At 35.8% G+C, this 26164-nt stretch overlaps 1 protein-coding gene across 2 annotated transcripts in view; it reads left to right on the top strand.

Annotated features, from left to right (window-relative positions):
- ARHGAP5 (Rho GTPase activating protein 5) overlaps positions 1-26164 on the top strand; it is a 63308-nt gene that overhangs the window by 4233 nt on the left and 32911 nt on the right. For both annotated transcript variants that reach the window (XM_084791788.1, XM_084791787.1), the window contains exon 2: positions 7206-11091. In XM_084791788.1, the coding sequence (XP_084647914.1) occupies positions 7372-11091 (3720 nt within the window). In that variant the 5' untranslated portion in view covers positions 7206-7371. The remainder of the gene's footprint in view (positions 1-7205; positions 11092-26164) is intronic.

Genomic DNA, 26164 nt, shown 5'->3' with positions numbered 1-26164 from the left:
CTGATTTAAAATTTGCTATAAAGGGCTGGGGATTGGGCTCAGCGGTAAGAGCACTGACTATTCTTCTAGAGGATCCAGGTTCTAGTCCAAGCACCCATATGGTAGCCAACAACTATCTATAACTCCAGTTCCAGGGGAACCTAATGACTTTTTCTTGCCTCCATGGGCATTGCATTTATGATGCAGGCCTGCAGACATAGATGCAGGCGAAATGCCCCTACACATTAAATAAGTAAAACAAAAATACATATAATGTGGTATAAAGAAATTTCTTATAAAAGATGTACTATCTAAAAGTAATGTAAAGTTAGCATAGTGAGAAGGAAAAAGAGACATTGAAGTAGTAATATCTATGGACCAAAAGTATTTGGGAAGTGTACACCAGATTGGCAAGTGAGAAGTTTGTTCTTTATGAGTAAGTTGATATACGAGAAAATACAAATCCAAGAGGAATAAAGAGATTCTAATCTCACAATTTGACATCAAACAGCCCTGGAGAGGTGGACTTCAGTTCTTGGCTTCTGGTTTGGAATAGTTTGTCCATTTTGTTCTTGTTGAGTGTCTTTTTACTGGTTAGAAATTCTGTGCTTATTTCTATGCTTACCCTTTCAAAGCCAAAGTAACACTTCTTTTTGGCTGTTGTCTGTTTAAGGTAACTGGTGTATGGGAGTGTTTAGGTATTTCTAGGAATACCCAGATGATCGTAAATTTTTTGAACTTAATGTACTTGTTAACTCATCTTGACCTTACCTCATTTCATTACCAAGTTTCATGTCTTTGGAGATAACACCTGAAACTCAGGTGATATCACCATCTGTTGCTGAAACTGATTAGCGTTTTCATTGAAAAACACTGACTCATTTATTTCATATGTCTAGTGCCAGTCCTAAGTTCTCTGTCTAGCATTGTTCTTTTCAGTTCTGAGGCAGTTGAAGTGCTTAAGCATACAGTGCTTACTCATTTTGCAGGCTTTGTATCCCATCAAAATCAGTCTTGTATTCTCCTTTTAGACTCTTCTGCTTCCTTTTACATGGTCTAACTCCTGTTTGCTCCTTGAAAGGATCAATTTTAAGCCTATCTAGCCATATTTCTCTACTTTCCAATGTGGTTGCTGTGCTCAGTTCACTGTATTATTCACACGTCTGGAATAATTTCTCTTTGAAAACCAAACCCCATCTTTTATTCAAATATTTTTGTTCACAAAAATACTTCATGTCAGGAGGAATGAACGGCACAGTGGTTAAGATCACTTAGCTACTCTTGCAGAGGACCTGGGTTTGATTTTCAGCACCCACATGGCCACTTACAATCAACCCAGTACTCTCTTTTGGCTTCAACAGGCACTAGGTACACATCCAGTGAACGAACGAACATACATACATACATACATACATACATACATACATACATACATGCAAAATACTTAAACACATAAAAATTTTAAAAGGTCATCTAAGGTTTGTAAACTATGGCCTTTGGATCAAGTCTGGCCTACTTCTTATTGCTCTTTAAAGCCTTCTTACATTGTGAAACAGCTGTCAAATTGTCAGAATAATATTTTAAAATATATTAAAACAACACGAAATTCAAATATCTGTGTCTAAATGAAGTTTTATTGTAATGTACATCAAGATCATTTTATTCTCAAGTCAAGTATGACAAACTCTAGACTGTATGTAAAACCTTACTGCCCAACCCATTATAGAAAGAAGTTTTCCAAACCTTGGCCTATTATAGCTTGTAACTTATCTTTCATTTATTTGAATTCATACTGCATTTTTCAACTCCATGATATATATATTATGTTGCTTTTATCTCCTTAGCTATGGTGCTATAAAGGAGGATAGGTGGGGGTTACTGGTGATAGGGAGTTTTGTTTGTTTTTAAGACAAATCTGGTGTATTCCAGGCTGGTTCCCAAGTTGGTATTTACCCAAGGCTGACCTTGAATTTCTGATCCTCTTGCCTTTGCCTTCTGTGATTATGTTGTGGTTACAGGCACAAATTTTACCATGCTTCTTTAATTTTTAGACTTAATAAGTCAAGCTTTTACTTTTAGTCTAGGCTCTCCCAAAACTTACTACATAGAGGTACTTAAGATTGAGCAAGTAATTATAAAATTATTTCTGTATAATCAGGTCTTAGGAATGTAATTTCCTATAGTAAATACAGTAACTTGCAAAAAAAAATACTTAAAGTCAGTTATATGTAGGACTATATTATTTTTAGATTTTAAAATTTATTTTTCATTTTATGTATATGAGTACTTTGCCTGCATGTATGTGTGAACATCATGTATGTGTAGTGGGGGCCAGAAGAGGAGTGATAGATGGTTGTAAGCTGTCATGTGGGTACTTGGAGTAGAACTTAGGTCCTCTGTAAGAACAGCATGTATTGTTAACTGCTGAACCACCTTTCTAGTCTCTATCTGTCTCTGTTTTAAAAATTAATTTGAAAAATTATAAATAAATTCTGTCCAAATACATTATTAGGTATCATAAATTTGATTCAAATGCCTTCATTTTTAGAAAAGCTTTCAACTTAACATTAAGACTTAATAAATCTGTTGTGTGAAGTACTTTTAGGCTTGTTCAGTGAACATAGATTTATACTTTTTTGGCTCTTAAGTTAAATCTGGAATGAAATGGGAGAAGGATAGAGTTAATGACACCATACTTAACATTATGCAGTAGTTTTGGTAATATTGGGGAAAGTGCAAACGCAGGAGGAATGTGTTAAGCATGTTGTGTGCCTGAAATAGAATGAGAATTTGGGTTATTAGAGTAGCTCAGAGATGTGTGAGAACACATACATAGTAGGTAGTAAGACAACAGTGCACTGTACTGTAGTAGGAGAACAGTAAGGACTTGGGTTTTCCTTTTAAAAGTACTGGAAAGTTTTGAATAGAAGAATCACAAAGGCTGGTTTGTATTTTAACAAAAACCTGGCTGCTCTGATATCAATAAACCAGAGGAAGGAAACAGGAATTATGCTAGGAAATGAAATTAGAATCATTTACCAAATGTGATAGCGAATAGAATCTGGGTTATAGTAATAAAGGCATCAGAAACTGCTAAGTTATATGTATATTTTAAAAGTAGGGTCATCAGGGCAAAGCAAAACAATACAAAGGCATAAATATTTTGAAAATTATACTTTTATTAATAGATGCAACAATTTTGTAAAAAGGCAAAAGTTTTATTTAAAGATTGTTTATAAATTTATGTGTCATAATTGACAGTACTTGTGTTTATTTAGAACACTGACATTTTAGTATATAAGAAAATGATTGGATCAGAGTAATTGGCATATCTTTACCAGTTAGGCTTTTTTTTTTTTTTTTTAATATTGGGATCTATTAGTTTCCTTTTTGATACTATGAATAAAAATGTGAACCAAAACCAGCTTGAGAGAAGGGTAGCTATACATCCCAATTGCAGTCCATCATTGAGGTAGCAGGGGCAGGAATTCAAGAGTAGCAGAGACAAGAACTATGAAGGAAAACTTCTAGGCTTATTTCCCCTGGCGTGTTCAGCTACCTTTCTTACATAGCTCGTGCTCACTGACAGTCTAGTGGAGGCAGTCCCTTAGTTGAGGTTCTTTCTTAGTTATGCCAGGCAAACAACCAAAGTTGCCCTTCACAAGTTCACCCCTTGTCAGCTTGACACACAAACATATTACTGTGAAATCTGTAGCCTTTCCTTTCTTTGTTCCCTGCCTCTTGTGCTAATATAATACCATAATATAAAACACAGACCAAATTTAAATATCTGTCTTTAAATTTTTTTCACACTTTAAAAGTCCAGGTTCTCTTTAAAAATTGAAAGTCTCTTAACTATGGGTTTCTGTAAAATCCAAAATAAATGATATAGTTTCTTACTTTTAAGAGGAAAGAATTTTGGGCCCAGTTATAATCAAAAGCAAAACTAAGATTGAACAAAAAACTCAATGTCTTAACATCTAGGACTCATTTGTTATCTTCTGGGCTACAAAGGGCTTGAATAGCCCCACAACTTGAGTTCCACCATTCTCTGCCCATGCATCTTGCCTCCTAGCCTCAGGCTAAGTCCACTATGTACCTAACACTGTCTTTTGTAGTCATCCTATGATCCTGGCATTTCCAGTATGTTGGAGTCTCCATTGTAACAGGCTGTTTATTCATCAGTGACCTTTCCTGGCCTTATCCAGTGTCAGGTCATAGCTTCTGTCCATGACTCTTTCAGTCCTGGGGTTTCTACTGCAACTGAGGCTGAACCTTAACCTATACTTTCTCCTGGCCTGTCTTCTAGGGATCTTTGACCTTGCCATACAGTGCCAAGGCTCAGCTGTTCTCTCTGACCTCTTCATGCCTTCAAAACTACTACCGTATGGGAATCTTACACATTGCCAAGTTCTACTTCCAGCTTGAGTTGCAGCCTCCACCCCTCACCCCCAGCTGTGTGCTGGCCCTGAGCAACTACTTCTCCCCATCTCACCTAAATGATTCTGGTCTACTAACCATACGTGATTTTTCAGTACCAGTGAAGCACCATTGATTGTCCCAGTAAAGTGAAGATTTTACTTACATAAATTCTTATAGAAATAGAGTCTTGAAACTGAGTCCTCTGAAACTTCACAAGTCAGGCCTTCTCCTGCATTCTATGCACGTATCTTCCAAGCTCCAACAACAGTTCATTAAGTTCTGAGCACTCAGTGGTTTTCTAGCCAAAAGATCCCATATGCGCTACAATCCCGCCCCAAAACAACATTAGGTTTATTACAGTACCCACTTTCTTGGTACAATTCTGTTTAGTTTTGCTTCTCTGTTACTGTGATAAAACACTGACAAAAAAAAAAAAAGAGGAAGAAAGAGTTTGTGTACAGGTTACAGTCCAGTCTATCCTTTGAGGGACGCTAGTGCCGGAACCATGAAGGAAGGTACTATGGTGGCTTATTTCCCTGTCTTATTACGGCCTATACCCACCTGCCCATGACTGGCACAGCCCAAGTAGATAAGGCCTTTCTATGTCAGTTAATAAAGTGTCCCACAGACAACCCCATAGCCTAGTCTCATGGAAGCAATTCCTTAATTAAGGTTCCTTTTTTTTTATTAAGGTGTGTCAAGTAGACAATAAAAATTAGCCATCACGCCTTTCTGCTAGTTCTTTTGAAATACTTGTTTCCAATTCTGATTGGTCTGTGGTGTGGAAGATTAGAAGTTATTCCTACTATCCATGGCACTTCAACCCCACTAACCATCCTCTCTTTATTGTTCTTTCCCCTCACACTTCACCCAGGCTCCAGCTAATAGCATTCTAGCCGCTAAAAACATTTTAGGCTAACTTGTGAATTCCTATGAACTTATTTTTTATCTTTCTAGATTTCTTGTGTAGCTTGTAATTTGTAGAAAGCCACTTCATGCTATTGAACCTTATTTAAAAGAGAATGCACTGTGTGAATGGCCTAATAAATTTTTAGAAAATTTAGTTCTAGGAACTAGCTTCATTTTAAAGCAGAGGTATAGGAGAGTTTTATGCAAATATATGTATTATCATTAATTTCTATAAAGATAATTGGCATTCTTGACATAACTTTCTCCACATAAACCCTAAGTTTCTAAGATAAGCTAAACAAATTTGACAGCCCTCACTGTGAAGTATTTAAAAGAGTACCATGATTGAGTATGTAAAAACTGATCCAAACCATGTGACTGCTTTTTTTTTTCTGGCTTTCCCTCTAAGTAAAAATATGTTGACTAAATGTTATGAGAGTAAGTTACTGTGTGTAAAAGCAAAGTTTCATAGGAAATAGGGTATATATGTATGATTGACCCAGTAATATATTATTACTGATCATATTTGAAAGAAAATTTCAAATTAAACAACGCATAGTAGAAAAGCAGTGTTCTGATCATTAGTTTATTAGAAATTTTTGTTCTTTGCCTTAAAAATATCAAAATTACTTTTAATTAATTAGGGATGATAATTTTGTTCTGGTTATTAGAGACCAGTGTAATTCATTTGATAATACAATTTTATTTCCTAGATTAGCCTTTCTCAGGCTAAGAGTTCTGTATTAAACTTGAAGTAAACAAGGAAGACTCAGATGAGAGTTGGGTGATGGCATACATAAAACTCAAATATACTCATTTTTATTTAATATTATGCCCTTTTATTAAACTTTCAAAATATCTTTTATGGTACTGCTTTTTTCTACTCTTTTAAGCCACAGAGCGCATTATGTGTATGATTACATAACATATATTGTCAGTGATTTGGAGTAGCTATAGCAGAACAGAAGTGAGTCTGCTTTCTTTGGACATCAAAACCAAGAGTCTGTAAATATTAGATAAGTTGTCTACCACTAAGCTGTATTCCCGGTCAGTCATAGTATCAGAGTTACATTGTCAAGAGTTACAGTGTATTTGGATAAGCATATATGAGATATTACTTAACGTGAAAACATTTTGGTAAAGATTAGGGTTTAGTTGAAAGTTTTCTACAGTATTAACTCTTTCCCTCTTTTCCTTCTCTTTTTCTTCCCTTTGCACTCTCAGTTTTAGAGGAGTATAAAAGCTAATTTATTTCACAGGAGTGTTGAAACTTATTGAAAAAAAAAATCCTAAAATTAGAAAACCCTGGGAACATACATTTGAGGAATATTATTATCTAAAGCCAGTTATTTTATACTCTTTACGTCATGAGGCTGTTGATACAGCTGTTTTAGAGTACCTGGTTAGAGCATGGTAGAGCTAGGGCCCTTGACTCTATCCCTGATACAGTAAAAAACTAAAATTGAGTAAAAGTTGTAAGACAGTTGATAAATCAGTAGGCTTTAGTTACTTTTAACATAGTCTTACAGAAGACAGGACAGTTAAAGGAGATGAAAAGATTAGATATTTTCTCAAATCTATAGGAAGGAGTAATTAGAAATAGAACTCAAGCTTGGTGACTAGAGGCTTTAGGGAATTATTTTAAATCTTGTGAGCCATTAGATTTATATATTTAACATTTAGTGTTAAAGTTACCTTAAAATTTGAGGCCATTGTGCATTTATAAAAGTAAAATATAAATTGTTTATGTGGTTTCTTTATATATATATGCAACATTATTAGAACTATTGATTTACATAATACTTTGTAATAGACATTTTTGTTTTGTGTACTTCAGCATGCATGGCTCATGTAAGATTTTCATGTTTGTTTTTTTGTTTGTTTTCCCTTTCTAGGAAGATGATCCATATGATTTTGAAGACCTTTCATCAGCAATGAGGGAACTACAAAGAACCAAATATAATTCTGAAATTCAAGATCTGTATTTTGAGATGTTTTTATTTTCAGGATGAAAAATATATATGGTTACCTTTATGAATGTAGAGACATGAGAAAAGAGTTATGATGGCAAAAAACAAAGAGCCTCGTCCTCCATCCTATACTGTCAGTGTAGTTGGACTCTCTGGGACTGAAAAAGACAAAGGTAACTGTGGAGTTGGAAAATCTTGTTTGTGCAATAGGTTTGTACGCTCAAAAGCAGATGAATATTATCCAGAGCATACTTCTGTGCTTAGCACCATTGACTTTGGAGGCCGAGTAGTAAACAATGATCACTTTTTATACTGGGGTGACATAACACAAAGTGGTGAAGATGGAGTAGAATGCAAAATTCATGTCATTGAGCAAACGGAGTTCATTGATGACCAGACTTTCTTGCCTCATCGAAGTACAAATTTGCAACCATATATAAAACGTGCAGCTGCCTCTAAATTGCAGTCAGCAGAGAAACTGATGTACATTTGCACCGATCAGCTAGGCTTGGAGCAAGACTTTGAACAGAAACAAATGCCTGAAGGGAAACTCAATGTAGATGGATTTTTATTGTGTATTGATGTAAGTCAAGGTTGTAATAGAAAGTTTGATGATCAACTTAAATTTGTGAATAACCTTTTTGTTCAGCTATCAAAATCTAAGAAACCTGTGATAATAGCAGCAACTAAATGTGATGAATGTGTGGATCATTACCTTAGAGAAGTTCAAGCATTTGCTTCAAACAAAAAGAACCTTCTTGTAGTGGAAACATCAGCACGATTTAATGTCAACATTGAGACATGTTTTACTGCATTGGTACAAATGTTGGATAAAACTCGTGGCAAACCTAAAATTATTCCCTATCTGGATGCTTATAAAACACAGAGACAACTTGTTGTCACAGCAACAGATAAGTTTGAAAAACTTGTACAGACTGTGAGAGATTATCATGCAACTTGGAAAACTGTTAGTAATAAATTAAAAAATCATCCTGATTATGAAGAATATATCAACTTAGAGGGAACAAGGAAGGCCAGAAATACATTCTCAAAGCATATAGAGCAACTCAAACAGGAACATATAAGAAAAAGGAGAGAAGAATATATAAATACCTTACCAAGGGCTTTTAATACTCTCTTGCCGGATCTAGAAGAGATTGAACATTTGAATTGGTTGGAAGCTTTGAAGTTAATGGAAAAGAGAACAGATTTCCAGTTATGTTTTGTGGTGCTAGAAAAAACACCTTGGGATGAAACTGACCATATTGACAAAGTTAATGATAGGCGGATCCCGTTTGACCTCCTGAACACTTTAGAAGCAGAAAAGGTCTATCAGAACCATGTACAACATCTGATTTCAGAGAAAAGAAGAGTAGAAATGAAGGAGAAATTCAAGAAGACTTTAGAAAAAATTCAGTTCATTTCACCTGGGCAGCCGTGGGAGGAGGTTATGTGTTTTGTCATGGAGGATGAAGCATTCAAGTACATCACTGAGGCTGATAGCAGGGAAGTATATGCTAGGCATCAGCGAGAGATAGTTGAAAAAGCCAAAGAAGAGTTTCAAGAAATGCTTTTTGAGCATTCCGAACTTTTTTATGACTTAGATCTTAATGCAACACCAAGTTCAGACAAAATGAGTGAAATTCATACAGTTCTAAGTGAAGAACCTAGATATAAAGCTTTACAGAAACTTGCACCTGATAGGGAATCTCTTCTACTTAAGCATATAGGATTCGTTTATCATCCCACTAAAGAGACATGCCTCAGTGGCCAATATTGTACAGACATTAAAGTGGAACACTTACTTGCCAGTAGTCTATTACAGTTGGATCATGGCCGCTTACGCTTGTATCATGATAGTACCAATATAGACAAAGTTAATCTTTTCATTTTAGGGAAAGATGGCCTTGCCCAGGAACTAGCAAATGAGATAAGGACTCAATCCACTGATGATGAGTATGCCTTAGATGGAAAAATTTATGAACTTGATCTTCGGCCTGTTGATGCCAAATCGCCTTACATTTTGAGTCAGTTATGGACTGCAGCCTTCAAACCACATGGGTGCTTCTGTGTATTTAATTCTATCGAGTCGCTGAGTTTTATTGGGGAATTTATTGGAAAAATAAGGACTGAAGCTTCTCAAATCAGAAAAGACAAATATATGGCTAACCTTCCATTTACATTAATTCTTGCTAATCAGAGGGATTCCATTAGTAAAAATCTACCAATTCTCAGGCACCAAGGACAACAGTTGGCCAACAAATTGCAGTGTCCTTTTGTAGATGTACCTACTGGCACCTATCCTCGTAAATTTAATGAATCACAAATAAAGCAAGCTCTAAGAGGAGTATTGGAATCGGTCAAACACAATTTAGATGTGGTGAGCCCAGTTCCTATCAATAAGGATGTGTCAGAAGCTGACTTGAGAATTGTTATGTGTGCCATGTGTGGCGATCCGTTCAGTGTGGATCTCATTCTTTCACCTTTCCTTGATTCGCATTCTTGCAGTGCTGCTCAGGCTGGGCAGAATAATTCCTTAATGCTTGACAAAATTATTGGTGAAAAAAGGAGGCGAATACAGATCACAATATTGTCATACCACTCCTCAATTGGAGTAAGAAAAGATGAACTGGTTCATGGTTATATATTAGTTTATTCTGCAAAACGTAAAGCATCAATGGGAATGCTTCGTGCATTTCTGTCAGAAGTTCAAGATACCATTCCTGTACAACTGGTGGCAGTTACTGACAGTCAAGCAGATTTTTTTGAAAATGAGGCTATCAAGGAGTTAATGACTGAAGGAGAACACATTGCAACTGAGATAACTGCTAAATTTACAGCATTATATTCATTATCTCAGTATCATCGGCAAACTGAGGTCTTTACTCTGTTTTTCAGTGATGTTCTAGAGAAAAAAAATATGATAGAAAATTCCTATTTGTCTGATAATACAAGGGAATCTACCCATCAAAGTGAAGATGTTTTTCTACCATCTCCAAGAGACTGTTTTCCCTATAGCAATTACCCTGATTCAGATGACGACACAGAAGCACCCCCTCCTTATAGTCCAATTGGGGATGATGTACAGTTGCTTCCAACACCTAGTGACCGGTCCAGATACAGGTTAGATTTGGAAGGAAATGAGTATCCTGTCCATAGCACCCCGAATTGTCACGACCATGAACGTAACCATAAAGTGCCTCCACCTATTAAACCTAAACCAGTTGTACCTAAAACAAATGTGAAAAAACTAGATCCAAACCTTTTAAAAACAATTGAAGCTGGTATTGGTAAAAATCCAAGAAAACAGACTTCCCGGGTGCCTGTGGCACATACTGAAGATATGGATTCTTCAGATAACTATGCGGAACCCCTTGACACAATTTTGAAACAGAAGGGCTATTCTGATGAAATTTATGTTGTCCCAGATGATAGTCAGAATCGAATTATTAAAATTCGAAACTCATTTGTAAATAACACTCAAGGAGATGAAGAAAACGGGTTTTCTGATAGAACCTCAAAAGGTCATGGGGAACGTAGGCCTTCAAAATACAAATATAAATCTAAAACTTTGTTTAGTAAAGCCAAATCATACTATAGAAGAACACACTCAGATGCAAGTGATGATGAGGCTTTCACTACTTCTAAAACAAAAAGAAAAGGAAGACATCGTGGAAGTGAAGAAGATCCACTGCTTTCTCCTGTTGAAACTTGGAAAGGTGGTATTGATAATCCTGCAATCACATCTGACCAGGAGGTAGACGATAAGAAGATGAAGAAGAAAACCCACAAAGTAAAGGAAGATAAAAAGGTAACTTTAATTTATAGTTATAAAAGTGCTCATTTTTGCCTTAAAATGAAAAATGTATAAGTTAATGAGTTTGATATTGATAACTTAAGGCCACTGAGTAAATTTAGTATCTCTAACATTTAGAATTCTAAAATATTTTGTAGAGGCAGATTTGCTTTCGTTGTTTTAGTGTATTTTATTTCTTTATGCTTTATTTGGAATAGAAGTTTGAGTTAATATTTTTCTTCACCATGAAAATTATGGGTGGAGGATATGACTTTCTCACGTACTCTGGTGCCTCATATTTGACCATGTCCCCTGGAGGGGGAGACCTGGTGGCACTCAGAGGAAGGACAGCAGGTTATCAAGAAGAGACTTGATACCCTATGAGCATATATAGGGGGAGGTAATCCCCCTCAGGAACAGTCATAGGGGAGGGGAATAAGGGGAAAATGGGAGGGAGGGAAGAATGGGAGGATACAAGGGATGGGATAACCATTGAGATGTAACAAGAATAAATTAATAAAAAAAAAGTGTTTAAGCCTAAAAAAAAAGAAAAGAAAAGAAAATTATGGGTGGATGTTTATTTTGTCTTTTACATTTTCAGTAACGTAATTCATCTAATGGTATTAAACATTAGATCCTTAATGTGAATCAGATGTGTATTTACGCTGTATTTAATGCTTTGTACATTCTTTTCACTATTACTATTTGACTTGACTTCACATAAGCCTTTGTTTAAGGATTTTATGGTTATTAAGATAGTATTCAAAATACTTTTATTCCAATGTATTGAACATTACATCAATTAAATTCATGGTCTTAGTAAATTATTAATGTGAAGTTCCTACAGCTGGTTACTGTTTATCAGACCCAATTAAAGATAAGGATATTTTGAGTAATTATACTCCAGTTAGTTTTTCAGTGTATAATAAACTGCTGATTATAACTTGGATAGGTATTTTAAAGTTTACACTGTAGTATTTATTTCCTTTTTTTCTGTAGACAAAACATTTAAACTCTTTCATCTAGCTAGACATGTAGCATATACTCTTAATGACATCATGATGCATGATACTAACAGGAAGTATCTTGGGCAGCTTACACATCATTTTATCATTAGTCCTGCCTACAATTGTGAGGTGTGGTTTTTGAGGGTTTTTTTGTTTGTTTGGTTTGGTTTGGTTTGGTTTTTTAAGTAAGGTCTTATGTCCCTCAGGTTAACCTTGAACTGTGTACGCAAGGCTGGATTTTAACTTGTAGTGCTTGTGCCTCAGCCTCCTGAAATTATAGGACTGCACTCTTACACTTAGCCGTCTCTTAATGCCTTTTATCACTACCAAACCATATTTTCTGCCAATTTTGCATAGACCACTTGAGCATCTTTTATCTGAAAATCAAAATGCTCTAAAACTTGAAATCTTTGGGTCTCAACAGGATACTGCACATGGAACTATTTTATATCTGACCTTACCTAATAGGTAACAATGAAAACTAGAAGTACTTAGAAGATTACCTTTAGACTATTTATAAGACATAGGTGAAACATACAGGAATTAGATGTTTAGCCTTGAATCTCATCGTCAAGATAACTCATTTTATATATGCAGACATCACAAAGTGAACATTCCGAGTTCTAAGCATTTTAAATAAGGAATACTCAACCTTATTCTTCAAACTTTCATAAAGGTCAAGCATGTATAACAGTGGTTCTCAGCCTTCCAGATGCTATCACCCTTTAATACAGTGTCTCATGTTGTGACCCCCAACATAAAATTATTTAGTTGCTACTTCATAACTAATTTTGCTTCGTTATGAATCATAATGTAAATGTCTGATATGCAGGATATTGATACATGACCCCTGTGAAAAGATCATCCGATCCCCAAAAGAGTTGCAGTCCACAGGTTGAGAACTGCTGATCTTTACACTTCAGGATTGCCTTTATTTATGTGTGTTGTTTTTCTGTTTTGGTTCAAAGATCTTAATTCTTTTGCTATCGAGAGGTGGGGTGCATGCAAGTGTGAGCAGAGAGCACTTATATGCTTGTGGAAGCCAGAAGTCAATGTTTGGTTTCCTGGTTCACTCCCTTTTTTGAGATAGGATCTCTCAGCTGAACCTGGATCTCAGCAATTGGCTAGGTTGGCTAGCCAGTGACCTTCAGGGATCTGCTTGTCTGCCCTGCTAGTGCTGGGATAATAGATGCTTAACAGTATGCCAGCTTTTATGTGGGTGTTGATAAGAATTCAAATCTCTGTGCTCATGCAACAGGCACTTTGTCAATTGGTCCCACTCTCCGTCCTCCAGTATATTTTCAGCTTAAACAGTAGTTGCAGAAAGTAAAAAGTTTCTGTACACCCTTCATCAGATTTCCTGGTTGTTTACATTTATTCCTTCTTGCTTGAGCATGAAGTGGAAGTATGTTTATTTGCTTGTTCAAGTGTTTGGAGGTTAAGCTGAAGGTACTGGAATCTTTGCTGTTAAGTGTTTCATCTTGTATTCCCTAAGCAAAATTTTTTTTCCTAAAAACAGTAGTGTTTCAGTGGTTTTTTGTTGTTGTTGTTGTTGTTGTTTGTTTGTTTTCCATGTAGCAAATTGGTTAAACTGTTTGGTTAGTTTTCCAAGGTTTTAGTTTTTGCTATTTTCATGTTAGCACAGTGAATGCGTTGTTTTTCATGATAGTTTGTTCTAGGAGTATTCTTAAGAATTATGTTTGTAAACACCAGATTCAAAAGGCCTGAACTTTAGTGATTCAGTATTATTTCTTCAGTTCTTGTAGCTATATACTCACCTTTGAGCACAGGGTAAGAACATCCCATATAGAATTTGTAACATGGTCTTTCATACCAACTAAATAATTATACAACTATTTGGGTTGGATATTCTTAAGTTTCATTTACCTAAGTAGTGATTTAACTGTCCAGTTATTTCTTTGATTTTAAGTCCTTTTTTTCCCCTTAGATCTCATACTTGAATGTGTTCCAGTTGAAAGCATGTCATAATTAAACTGATACAGGATTTTCACTCTTGTTTTATTAAGGTATATAAGATAATGGTTCTGTTTATAATCACTAGCATCTTAGATGCATTGAATAGAGTACTTTGCCTTTAATTTTAGTTATTTGCAAATTACCTCTAGTTGATGTGAATTTTTTTCACTTAGTTATTAATAAGTATAATAACATATTAAGTTATACTTTCACTCCATTTGCTTAAAGTCACATTCTCAGCCATCTTTCAGAGTTCTTTTCAGAAATGTGTTATTTTCACATAACATTGCTTTAATTATCAGCTCCATGGTTTGTGTATTCGGATTCTTAAAAACATTGAAGAAATAATTTTATTGACGCTTTTATGTTTGTAAAGTTTGGAGTCATATAAGTGGTTCTAGACTATAGTTTTCAAAAGATAAATATTTGCTATCAGTGTGTTATCCTTAGACCTAGACTTCTCTGGTTTGAACCCAGGCTCAACTGCTACTATTCAACCTCTGCATGTCCATCTAGGAAAACCAATGCCATACCTAGCATTGCTGTGAGGAAAAATGGAGCATTTATTTAGAATACAATCTAGAATACATTAAATTGTTGGAAAGGGATAATGTAGTCCCAATAAATATGTTTTTTTTAAGTGAACATAGTGAAAAGGATCACAATAGAATGCCACTCACAAAACGTGAGGAAAAGTGAGGCAGTGGCTTTATTTTAGGTATGTTTTAGGAAAAATTTTAGGTGGAGAAAAATTTTCAATTATGCAGAAGCACTTAATTGGCTGCATAAAGTGAAAGATGATACAGAAATTATCTGATTATTAGGTGCTGAAATATTAATATTACATTTATAGTAGCTAAGCTACAAAATTTGGAGCTAAGCAGTGCCTGTGTGTTATCAAATTACAAAATTTCCTTTGGACTGTTTTTAAGGTATATGTGAAACATAAAGCAATTTGGTATTTAGCTTTGCATCTCATCTTCAGGATAACTTACCTGTGCAGATAGTACAAAATGAGAGGAAAATGAGATATTAAACAGTCTTGGTTCTAAGTATTTCAAATAAGGAATACTGAGGGCATTGGAATGTGTTATAATTCATGTTGCAGGTAAGGGCTTTAGCTCATGTAGACTAGGTAAGAGAAATAAGGAAACAATCAGCTGTAAGTGATCCAGGTTCAGCGGCCACATGGAGAATTAACAGCCAAAAGTTGATTCTTCAAAAAGACTAGAAAATAAATAAAGTTGGCAAGATTGGGACAGAAGCCATAAGTAACATTTGAGAATAAAAAGGATGGGATGGGTGAATATGATCAAAACAAGTAGAAAACGCTCAGTGAACTAATAAAATATATTTTAAAATTAAAAAATGAAAGTGCACACATAAAATGGATATATAATTAAAGTATTAGAAAATAAAAGACATCAGAGAGTGCTGTGAGTAGTTTTGTGCATACTATGAAAACTTGAAGAAAATAAACGTCTAAATATATGATAGGATAATTTACCTAAATAAGAATGCTTTGAATTAATTATGAGGTAGCAGTTAAATTTTCCCAACATAGAAATACCTGGCCCAGATAATTTTATGGGACAGGTCATCCTAGCATTACAGAAATTATTTCAGAGAATAGAAAGCAAAGGAATATATTCTACAACTCATTCTATTAGTCCTTAATTTTATAAACAGGTAAGGAAGGTATAAGAAAGGAATAATATATACCTGTTTTATTAATGGGTATTTTATTAAAATTCTTAAATAACAAGCCCACAGATCCTTTACTGTAAATTTGATTTTTGTTTTGTTGTTCTATTTATTTATTTAAATCACTTTACAGCCTGATTCCAGGCCTCCCTCCCCCTACCCCCTCCCCACTCCGTCCCCTCTCTCTTCCCAGTCCTACCCTCACACTCCCTCCTCCCATACTCTCCTCTCCTCCCAGTTCCACACCCACACCCCTCCCCCCATTTCCATCTTCTCAGAGAAAGGAAGCACCCCACCACCACTACCATCATGGGTACCGTCCACTCTGGCATCTCAAGTTGCAGCAGCACTAAGCACTTCCTCTCCCACTAAGACGAGACAAGGCAGCCCAGCTAGGAGAAAGGCAGGCAACAAAGTCAGAGACAGCCCCCACTCCAGTTGTTAGGGGATGCACATGGAGACCAAGCTACACTTCTGCTACATATGTGTAGGAAGTCTATGTTTAGCCCATGCATGCTCTTTGGTTGGTGGTTCACTCTCTATGGGCCCAGGTTGGTTTACTCTGTAGGTTTTCTTGTCTCCTTGACCCTTCTGGCTCCCACAATCCTACCCCCTCACTCTTCCACAGAACTCCCTGAGCTTGGCTTATTGTTTGGCTGTGGGTCTCTACATCTGTTTCCATCAGCTGCTGGATGAAGTCTCTCAGAAGACCGTTATGCTAGGCTCCTGTTTGTAAGCATAGCAGAGTATCATTAGTAGTGTCAGGGATTGGTTATCTCCTATGGGGTAAGTCTCAAGTTGGGCTATTCGTTGGTTAGCCATTCCCTCAATCTCTGCCCCATCTTTATCCCTGCACATCTTATAGGCAAATTTTGGGTTAAGGGTTTTGTGGATGGGTTAGTGTCCCACCTGGCTACAGTGGGTGGCTGTTTCAGGCTCCATATCTCCTAATGCCAGGAGTCTGCACCAGCGTCACCCCCATAGACTCCTGGAAGCCTCCCCCAGACAGGGTCTTGTTAACAAAAACTAGTCTTGAATTTTTGATCTTCCAACCTCCATCTCCCAAGTATTGAGATAAACGGCCTGCCTCACCATGCCTGTCTGGTTTTCAGATGAGAGATTTGGGACCTGTTAGTGATCAAAAAACATTCAACAGTGTAATAAAAGAAAAACCTTAGCCTATTTGGGTTTATACTGCATATGCAGAAGATGCCTTAATATTAAAAATTCTACATTTGTAGTTACTCCATAAACAAGTTAAAGGAGAAAAAGTATTATGATAATTTCGTACATAGGGGGTAAAATGCTCAGAATTTCATTCATGGAAAGACTGGTCATTTATTAATAGATTGAGAACGTTAACTTGGAGAAATACATGTTTTAGAATATAGTAAGCCTTAAATTTAGAAATAGGTGCCATTAGAATCTCAACGATCTTTATTAAATAAAATGCCTTTTAAAATACAAGTACTATATTGGACCTGCACAGATTCAAGTTCTGGGGGTCCCAGAACTGAGAGAAGGAAGTAGGCACAGGGTTTCATCACAAACCAAGAAGCTGTTTGCAGTTGTCACTAGATATGTCAACCACGTTCCCGTGCCGGGGTAGTTAGCTAGCACAAAACAAATTTTGTGATTTTTGTTTGTTTTGTCTTGTTTGGTTTTGTTCAAGCTTTTTGTTTGTTTTGGTTCTCAGGGTTTTGTTTGTTTTTGAGAGAGAGCACATGAAATTGAGTAGGTAAGGATGTGGGGAGGATCTGAGGAGATAGGTGAGGGGAAAACATGATCAAATATATTGTCTGAAAAAAATTTTAATAAAAAGGTACTATTGTTATTGGAGTGAATTTCAATCTAGAGGGCAGAAGCTGGAGTTTCCAGATTCTTGTGCCTCTTAACAATAATTTTTACAGAGATGCTTTAATAGTTAAGGGAAATCATATAGTTTATTCAGGGAAAATACAAAGTATGGCATATTTCACCTGTGACCTGGCACCCACAGGACAAAAAGGAGACAAAGGCCAAGGTGACCTGTTATGGGTGATTAACATAGTACCTGCCCCTCATTTCATATGGGCTTTTCAGAGAATGCTCTCGTGACTGGATGATACCAAGTTGGCTAAGAGCAGCCAGTCTTCCTGCTGCTGTGCCACCTGCTTTTCATGTTAATTTCTGGAACGTCCTCCTGGCATGGCTGCCTCCATTTTCACTTGATTTGTGTATTTTCCTTTTTAGGTATAAAGGTAATGAACTCTATGAAAACATATGTTTCAAATTTGTGTCAATATAAATTGTAGGGAAAGTATACATTCAGTTTTTAGTGTACCCCATTTAACCTCTTGAAATCTGAAGAAATTGGGGTCTTGATGGATTTATCTCTTGTTTTTGTTTTGTTTTGGTTTTTTGGAAGGGCTGGGGATGGAATTTACTGTAGATTTTCATTTAACAAAACTTTCAAGCTGTTTGAAAGTGTCTTGTTATAAAATATGAGAGAGAAGGAAGACACTCAAATTTTTATTTTTGTTCAGATTTTTAAAAATTCTAAACTAATACATTGACTTCCAGAATTTGGAGTTAATTATTTGTTAATGGCATTAATAAAATAATCTGCCAGATGTTTTATAGATGTTGAAATCTTTTTAAGAAGATACTTATGGATGTTTTATAGAAGGAAGTTTTCTGAATTAAATCCAGAAATTGTCTTACTTGTGTCTACAAGAATCCTGTGTGCAGTTATTTTTCATTCATTTCATTTATAGCTGGCCTGAAAAGTGACCAGTTCTCTTAGAAAGGACACATCTCTGCTTTCCAAAGCCTATCTAGACTCTTAGCTAGTGCCCAGAACTTCTACATACACTTTTGAGTAGAATTAAATAAATTTTTATAGAGTCCAGACTCCACAAAAACCATACTGATACATTATAAGTAATTTTTCTTCCCATGTTGTTGTTTTTTTTAATATTATGACTAAATCTTTTTTGTTTTTTCTTTTCACTGTAAGCATTTTAAAGGCAGTTAAGGTTATCATTGATCTTTGTATGCAGTACACTAGCATTTCTCACGTTGATTCTTGTAAGGGCCTTTATTTGTTTGCTTGTTTTCAAAATGGGGACTCCTTATGTTGTCCAAACTGAGTTCAAGTGATCTTCTTGCCTTTGCCTCCTGGGTGCCTGGGTTACCATGATGCCTGGCTTCTTTAAGCTAAAATTCTCAGACTTCTCAGGAATGTTATCTGTAGCCGTTGCCAAACTTGAGGTCTTAGTCCTTATTTCACCAACTATACCAGTGGTTCTTAAGTGTAATTCTGCTCTTTAGGGACCTTGTGACAATGCCTGGCTGTCACCACCGGGTTTGAGTGTTGCATGTGATAAATATGTCAGTGATGCTGCTGATATTTCAAAATTGATTTCTCACAACTATGGATTATACAGCCCAAAACGTCTCTAGTGCTAAAGTTTGAGAAACATTGGTACAACTGAATGTAGTCCTTGAGGAAGTTCCTGTTAGGTTCTAAGAAGGCAGGTATATGTGGCATGTTTGTACCTGTTCAGTGAGAAAGGCAGGTTTTTCTGAATAGGTCATAGATTTTTGCTTCTCTGTCTTCACCATGATTGAGCAAGAATGTTTTTAGGAAAATGTTGCTATGGATCAATGCTTCATACTATTGCTATTCATCATACTCAGCTGCTTTTCATTCTACCCAGTGTGTTGCTTCTATTCCATTGTTGCAATCTTAGTTGAGGTTTTTATTGGTTCTTACTTGGATTATTACTGTTTTTAATTAAACATTTTATTTTGTTATAATTGTAGGTTTTTGTGTTAGACAAACAGAGATCTCAGGTTTGCTACAATAGTATAACATCTTACCAGACTATAGTACATGTCACAACTAGTTCATTGATACTAGTTAAATATCTGCTTTTTTAATTTCCCAATTTCTGGCTTGTTTATGTGTGTATTTAGTTGTGGAAATTTTTACATGCATAGGTTTGTATAGACGCCATTATAGTAAAGATACAAAAACAGTTTCACCACCAGCCAGTCACTTGTATTGTTGTTTTATAACCATATCCTCCTCTCCTCACCTTTTCCTCATTCCTAACTACCTACAGCTTCTAGCCTATGTTCTGTTTGTGTACTTATGTCATTTCAGGGATATTACATGAATGAGATCAAACAGTAGATAACTTTCTAGTACTGACTTTTTTTTATTCAGCATAATTCCCTTCATATTTATTCAAGTTGTTGCATTTTTAGTTATTTGTTCTCTCTTATTGCTGTATAATACATATTATGAACATATCCAGTTTTTAAATTGTCAAAGGGCATTGGGGTTGTGTTGTCCGTATGGATAGTTTCTATGAGCAGTTGAATATGGTTTTTTTCCCCCTTAAATAAATAATGAATCTTTGTGTTTCTAGAATAGGACTATAATTGCTAGGTCATATAATTCCATATTTAGTCTTGTAAGGAACTGCCTTACTGTCTTCCTGAGTGGGTGTACCATATTAAGTTCCCACTGGCAATGATGGTCTATCCAGTTTCTCCACATCATCACCAGTATTTACAGTGTAATTATTCTTTAATTGAGTTTCTCTGGTCCATTCAACATTAGTTCAGACTTTCTGAGGAGTTGTGCTAAAATGCAAATACCTTATCCCTTTCCTACAACATATTTGTGATATCGGTACAGAATTCAGATTCCTCAGATAGGTTTCTAAAGCTGTTTGCAGTGGGACTCTTGTCTGCTTTTCTGCCCTTGTCATTCATTCCTATATACAGTTTAAATTCTAAGAATATCAAAATAGGTGCAACATAAGAGTAATTGTGTCAGTGTTGCTGTGAAGGTTAAGATTGTGCACATCATCTTAACAAATGTCTAATACACAATAAGCAGTAAGTGGCAGTTTCTAGTTTTTCACCCTTATTTTTACAAATAGTAGGCAGTCAGATCCTTAGTGGCAAGAAGACTTATAGATTAGATCCTTACATTTCTGAACTGTTTGTGACCTATCTTATATATAAAATTTTGCCTTTTGGATTCTGGATTTAAGCCTTAAATCAGTCATTTTCAGAGTTAATGAACTACTCTGTATGTACTGTTAAGTAACTGGTAGTGAATCCTTCTTTTTCTTCAAGATAGATGAGATGTTTCTTTTTTCTTTTCTTTTTTTTCCTTTTTTTATTAATTTATTCTTGTTACATCTCAATGGTTATCCCATCCCTTGTATTCTCCCATTCTTCCCTCCCTCCCATTTTCCCCTTATTCCCCTCCCCTATGACTGTGATGAGATGTTTCTTGAGGGCACTAAATTCCTCAGTTTTTCTGTCCGTCATGGTAATCTGGAACAATACACAGGAAAATTCTTCAGTTTTTATATGCTGTTGTATCCAGTTGAATTCATATAGGGTTGGCCTGTAACTTAACAAGTAATAATTCTTTAGTATGATTCAGATGGGATCCTTAAAATTAGTAACAACCATTTATTAACATTCAAGAATGTGTAATTAGGCAAATAAAATTGTTGGTAGGGGGTGGTGCTGGAGAGATGGCTGAGCAGTTAAAAGTACTTGGTGTTGGAGAGGACCTAGATTTAGTTCCCAGCATGGCAGCTTAACAACTGACTGTCACTAGTTCAGGGGATCTATCTCTTCCTCTGGTCTCCATACACGATGCATGGACATGATGCGTGTACCTACCTGCAGGGAAAACACGTATGCATATAAAATAAAAATAAATCTAAGGTTTCAAATAGCTGGTGAATAAACAACAATATTTGTTTATTAACAGAACCTTATTAGTAAAGAGCCCGTTAATTACTGCTTATAGTTTTTTTTCTGTTAGTGTTTACTTAATATCTATTATGTGTTAGATTATTGCCCAGTATACTTAACTAAAAAGAGTATTCTGAGAATGGTACTAACATGGTTCTATTCACTAGGAAGAGTTAAGAGGGAAAGGGAAAAATCAAGATTGACTCTTGGATTTGTGGTTTGATCAGCTAGGTGTTTTACACAGAAGACTCTTACTTCTATTTTTTTTTATGTTGTATTTGCGATATCTGTTAACATTTAAGTCTAATCTAATCTCAAGATTAGATTTATGAATTTTGGTACCAAGAATGTTTTAAAACTGGGATTACATTATTATTCACTTAAAGATATGGAACTGCTAGAGGAGAAAAGAGCTCAGATTGAGTTAATATAAAAGAATAGTTGTGAGCTGTGGAACAGAAAAGGAAGGCAAAGAATGGTGACCTATATGCAAGCCAAAGAGCAAGCAAGCACTTAGGGCCAGACTTCAAGAAAGAATGTTGATGAGAGCTTAAGAAAGGTGAAATGTCTTTTGTGTAATAGCATTTTAGTAGAATGCATAAGAGAAACCATATATAAGTGAGTTGAGAAAATAGGAAGTGTCTTTGGAGATTTGTGACAATTTTGGGGGTTTGCATATGAACACAGTTAAAAAGGTATGTGTTGAGTGCATAAAGTGTATATAAGTAATAGGTTTATTTAATGTTTAATACCATAAAATATAATATCTAAGCCAGGGACACCTTTAATCTCAGCACTTGGGAGGCAGGGCAGGTGGATCTCTGTGAGTTCAAAGCCAGCCTGGCCTACAAATTGAGTCTAGGACAGTCAGGGCTGTTCCAAAAAGAAACTCTGTCTCAAAAAACAAAATATCTATATGAAAAACTAAAATTTATTAACACAAAGCACACAAACAGATCATGGCACCATTTACAGTCAAGAGAGATGGCAAATATAAAGACTATTCAGTCATCACTGTATAAATTACAGCTCATACAGTAGTCTAATAATTGCATAGCTACTTCCTGTTGCTTTTGAGGAGATCTTTTCTCCACCTGAGTAAGCACTTGTCTCTAATATGTTTTACATCTAAATAAAAGGTGGTGCACAATTCTCACTTACTCTTCACCAAGTATAGTATATGTGTACACGCATATAATGCATGAGTTAATTGACTGCTTGTGATCACTGAGGCTTCCTTCTCATCAACAGCAAGCTATTAGTAGTTAAGTTTTAGAGGAGTTGAAATCTGTAGAGTTAATCAGGAACAGAAAACTTAACTACAGAAAATCCTGAGAGCTATTTGCTTCCTAGGTTACAATCATACTGTGGAAGAAATATGGCTTGTCTAGTAAATGGCAGCAACCTATCAACTCCTTCCATTGCTTCCAGCACCAAGCCAAACACCAAAATCATCAGTAGACAGAGGGGAGGGATAAGAAATAACACATTGGCAAGTACTGTAGGGGCAAAGACTAGAACCTTCATCAGTAGGAAGGTTTGGAAAACAGTAGAATTGTTCAGTGTAAGAAACTGATGTGGTATCATACCAAAATGATACCAAGGAATCTGTGACATGTGACTAGCTTAATATATACTGGAATTTGATGTTAAAGGAGGAAGAATATGGAGACAGGACATATTATAGAGCCTAAAGAAGTACTGGTCCAGGACTTAAAATATATGTATTAAAAGTGTAACCATTATAAATGCTGCCCATGTCCTAAGAGTCCTCCATACAATTGTCAGCAGAATTATTAGAATGGAGAGTGGAGGCACAAATGCTCTACACCTCCAGACCTAACAAACAGCAGTCTTAATCTTAACACTATATGCAGAAGATACTATGTGTATAGAAAGTAATATCTCAGTTCTGTTTAGGGAGGAATGATGGAGTGCAAAACAGAAAGGTAGCTACAGAACAGAAAAATGTACTGGAGTCATAGCCACAGTTCTTTGGTCCTTTCCCTGAAGAAGGTCATAACAATCAAGATTTAAAAACAAAAACAAAAACAAAAACAAAAACCAGGATCAGCAGATATCTCAGTGTTAATACTCAACAACTTGGTAAATGACACTGTTTCCCAGGAAACTATTAACCACAAATGGCAAAGAAACAAAAATAATTAATCAACATACCATTCACCTGAGAATGGCTGAACAGGATAAGGCTGGGCAATTGTCATTTTACCATCTCTTTTGTTGTTGTTGTTATTGTTGTTTTGTTATGTTTTGTTCTTTTTTTCCCCTGAAACAGGGTTTCTCTGTGTAGCTTTGGCTGTCATGGGCTCACTTTATAGATCAGGCTAACCTTGGAACTCATATTTGCCTGCCTCTGCCTCCCTGAGAACTGGAATCACAAGACAGTTGTGAGCTGCCATATGGTGCTGGGAATTGAGTACAGGGCCTCTGGGAAAGCAGCCAGTGCCCTTACCCTGCTGAGCCATCTCTCCAGCCCACTTTACCTCTTCTTAACAATTGTCATTCAGTGAAATTCCAGCAGTAAGAAATAAAAAGCATTAAGAAATAAAGAGAAGATTGGAGCTGAACACACTGTTGTTGCTTGATTTTTGCCCATTGACCAAAAAATAAATTCTTAAGTATTGTTTTTGCATGATGAGGCTTTTATTACTTTTACACAAAGATGTCTGTTGAGTAGGACAAATCTTTTAAGCCTATTTTTCCCCAGTATACCTTTTATGATCTCAAATTGCTTCATATATTGTCATGTCTTAAGATTTAAAATTTTTTTTTTCATTTGTAAAATGTGTTGGCAGTCCTCCCACCCGCAAACAACAACAGCAATGGAGTTCAAAAGAATTGGGTGTCAGGGATAAAACTCGGGTTGTTAGTGCCTGCATTGTGGGCTTATACCACTATGTCAGCTTTTGACTTTGGAAGTAGAGATCAGTATTCCCTCAAGTTGTATGGCCGGCACTTCATGAGCTGAGCCATCTCCCTAGCCTTGTGAGATGGCGTTGTACTGGTTTTGATTTGCATTACCCCAATAGGCAATGATACTAATACTAACAGTTTACATTTGTTGGCCTCTGTATTTCTCTTTTGAGAAATTCCTGTTAAGATCCTTTGCCCCATGAGTCAGATTGTCTTTGTTTTTTTGTTTGTTTGTTTTTTTTATAAGTTTGAGTTTCTTATACATACTGGGGATTAACCCTCTATGAGATGAATAGTTGGCAAATATATTCTCCCATTGTAAAGGGATAATATATGTATATATATATAGGCAGTTCTCTCCTTCCACCATATGGCCCCAAAGAGGTTGGGTGGCAAAAGCCATAGCCTGTTGAGCTTTTTCTTAGGCCTGGTGTTCATTTCTTTTATCTTAACATATTCCTCCTTTTAGAGTAGGTTGAGGCTTGTATTGTATAGGGAGAATGCATGTCTCTTCTTTGTATTCATTGCTTCCTGTTCTGTCTAAAGGCTTAAATTTTAATGTTATTCTCTTTGTCAGCTTTCACTTTTTTGTTCTATACTTTTGTGGTTCTCCATTGCCTACACTGACGTCTTAAAGTGTTTGGTTTCAAGACTTACTATATTTATGTCTTTAATCTCTCTTGAATTGTTTTTTGTACAGGTCAAGAGATAGGGGTCACGTTTCAGTCTTCTGAAAATAGCAGAAGAGCTTGTCCCTTCCCCAGTGTCTATTTGTTAGTACTTTTAAAATAGTAGTTGGCCATAGGAATGTGTGTTCATTTTGGGGATTTCTGTTCTGTCCCACTGGTCTGTTTTCTGTCGTGGCCTTGCATACGTTACTGTGGTATGTATGTGGCTCTATTGATTCTTGTAGTCGGATATTGTTGTTGTTGTTGTTTATATACTTCTAGCTTTGTTCTTTTTATTACATGTTTTGTTTTTTTAATATTTGAGATCTTTTTGCTTCCGTATGAATTTTAGATCTTTCTAGTTTTGTGAAGGTCATTGGGATTTTCGTTAAGGCTACAGTGAATATATAGACGCTTTTTTGTAATGTGGACATTTTAATAGTTTTTCCAACTTAGAAACCTGTTAAATCTTTACTTCATTTTGTACCTTCAGTTTATTTTTCTTCTGTGCTCAGGAGTTTTCCTTTTAGATGGTTTCCACTTTCTTGGTTACATTTAATCTTAGGTATTTTGTTTTATCATAGGTGCTGTGATGGAATTGTTTTCATGATTTGTTTTCAGAAATGTTATTTGTCTTTAGAGAAGCCATCGATGCTCTTTTTTGTTTGTTTGTTTTTTGTTTTGTTTTTTTGTTTTTCGAGACCGGGTTTCTCTGTGTAGTCTTGGCTGTCCTGAACTCACTTTGTAGAACAGGCTGGCCTCGAACCCACAGCGATACGCCTGGCACAATGTCCTTTTTTTTTTTTAATGCTGCGATTTTGCTCAGTTCATCAGTTGTAACACTCTTTAATGGTATCTTAGGTTTTCTGTGTATCATATCATCTGCAAACAATCGTAGCTTTGCTTTCTTTCTCATTTGTGTGTCTTTTTTTTTTTTCTTGTCTGTTTGCCTCCACCTCGTTTCTATTGTGTATTGAATGAGGGGTAAGAGTGGATACCTTTATTTTCTTCCTGATCTTAGAGAAA

Source organism: Acomys minous, assembly GCF_964271855.1.
Source record: "Acomys minous genome assembly, chromosome: 8".
NCBI lineage: Eukaryota > Metazoa > Chordata > Mammalia > Rodentia > Muridae > Acomys > Acomys minous.
The sequence above is the reverse complement of the archived record's forward strand: the minus strand, read 5'-3'. Positions and strand labels throughout refer to the sequence as shown.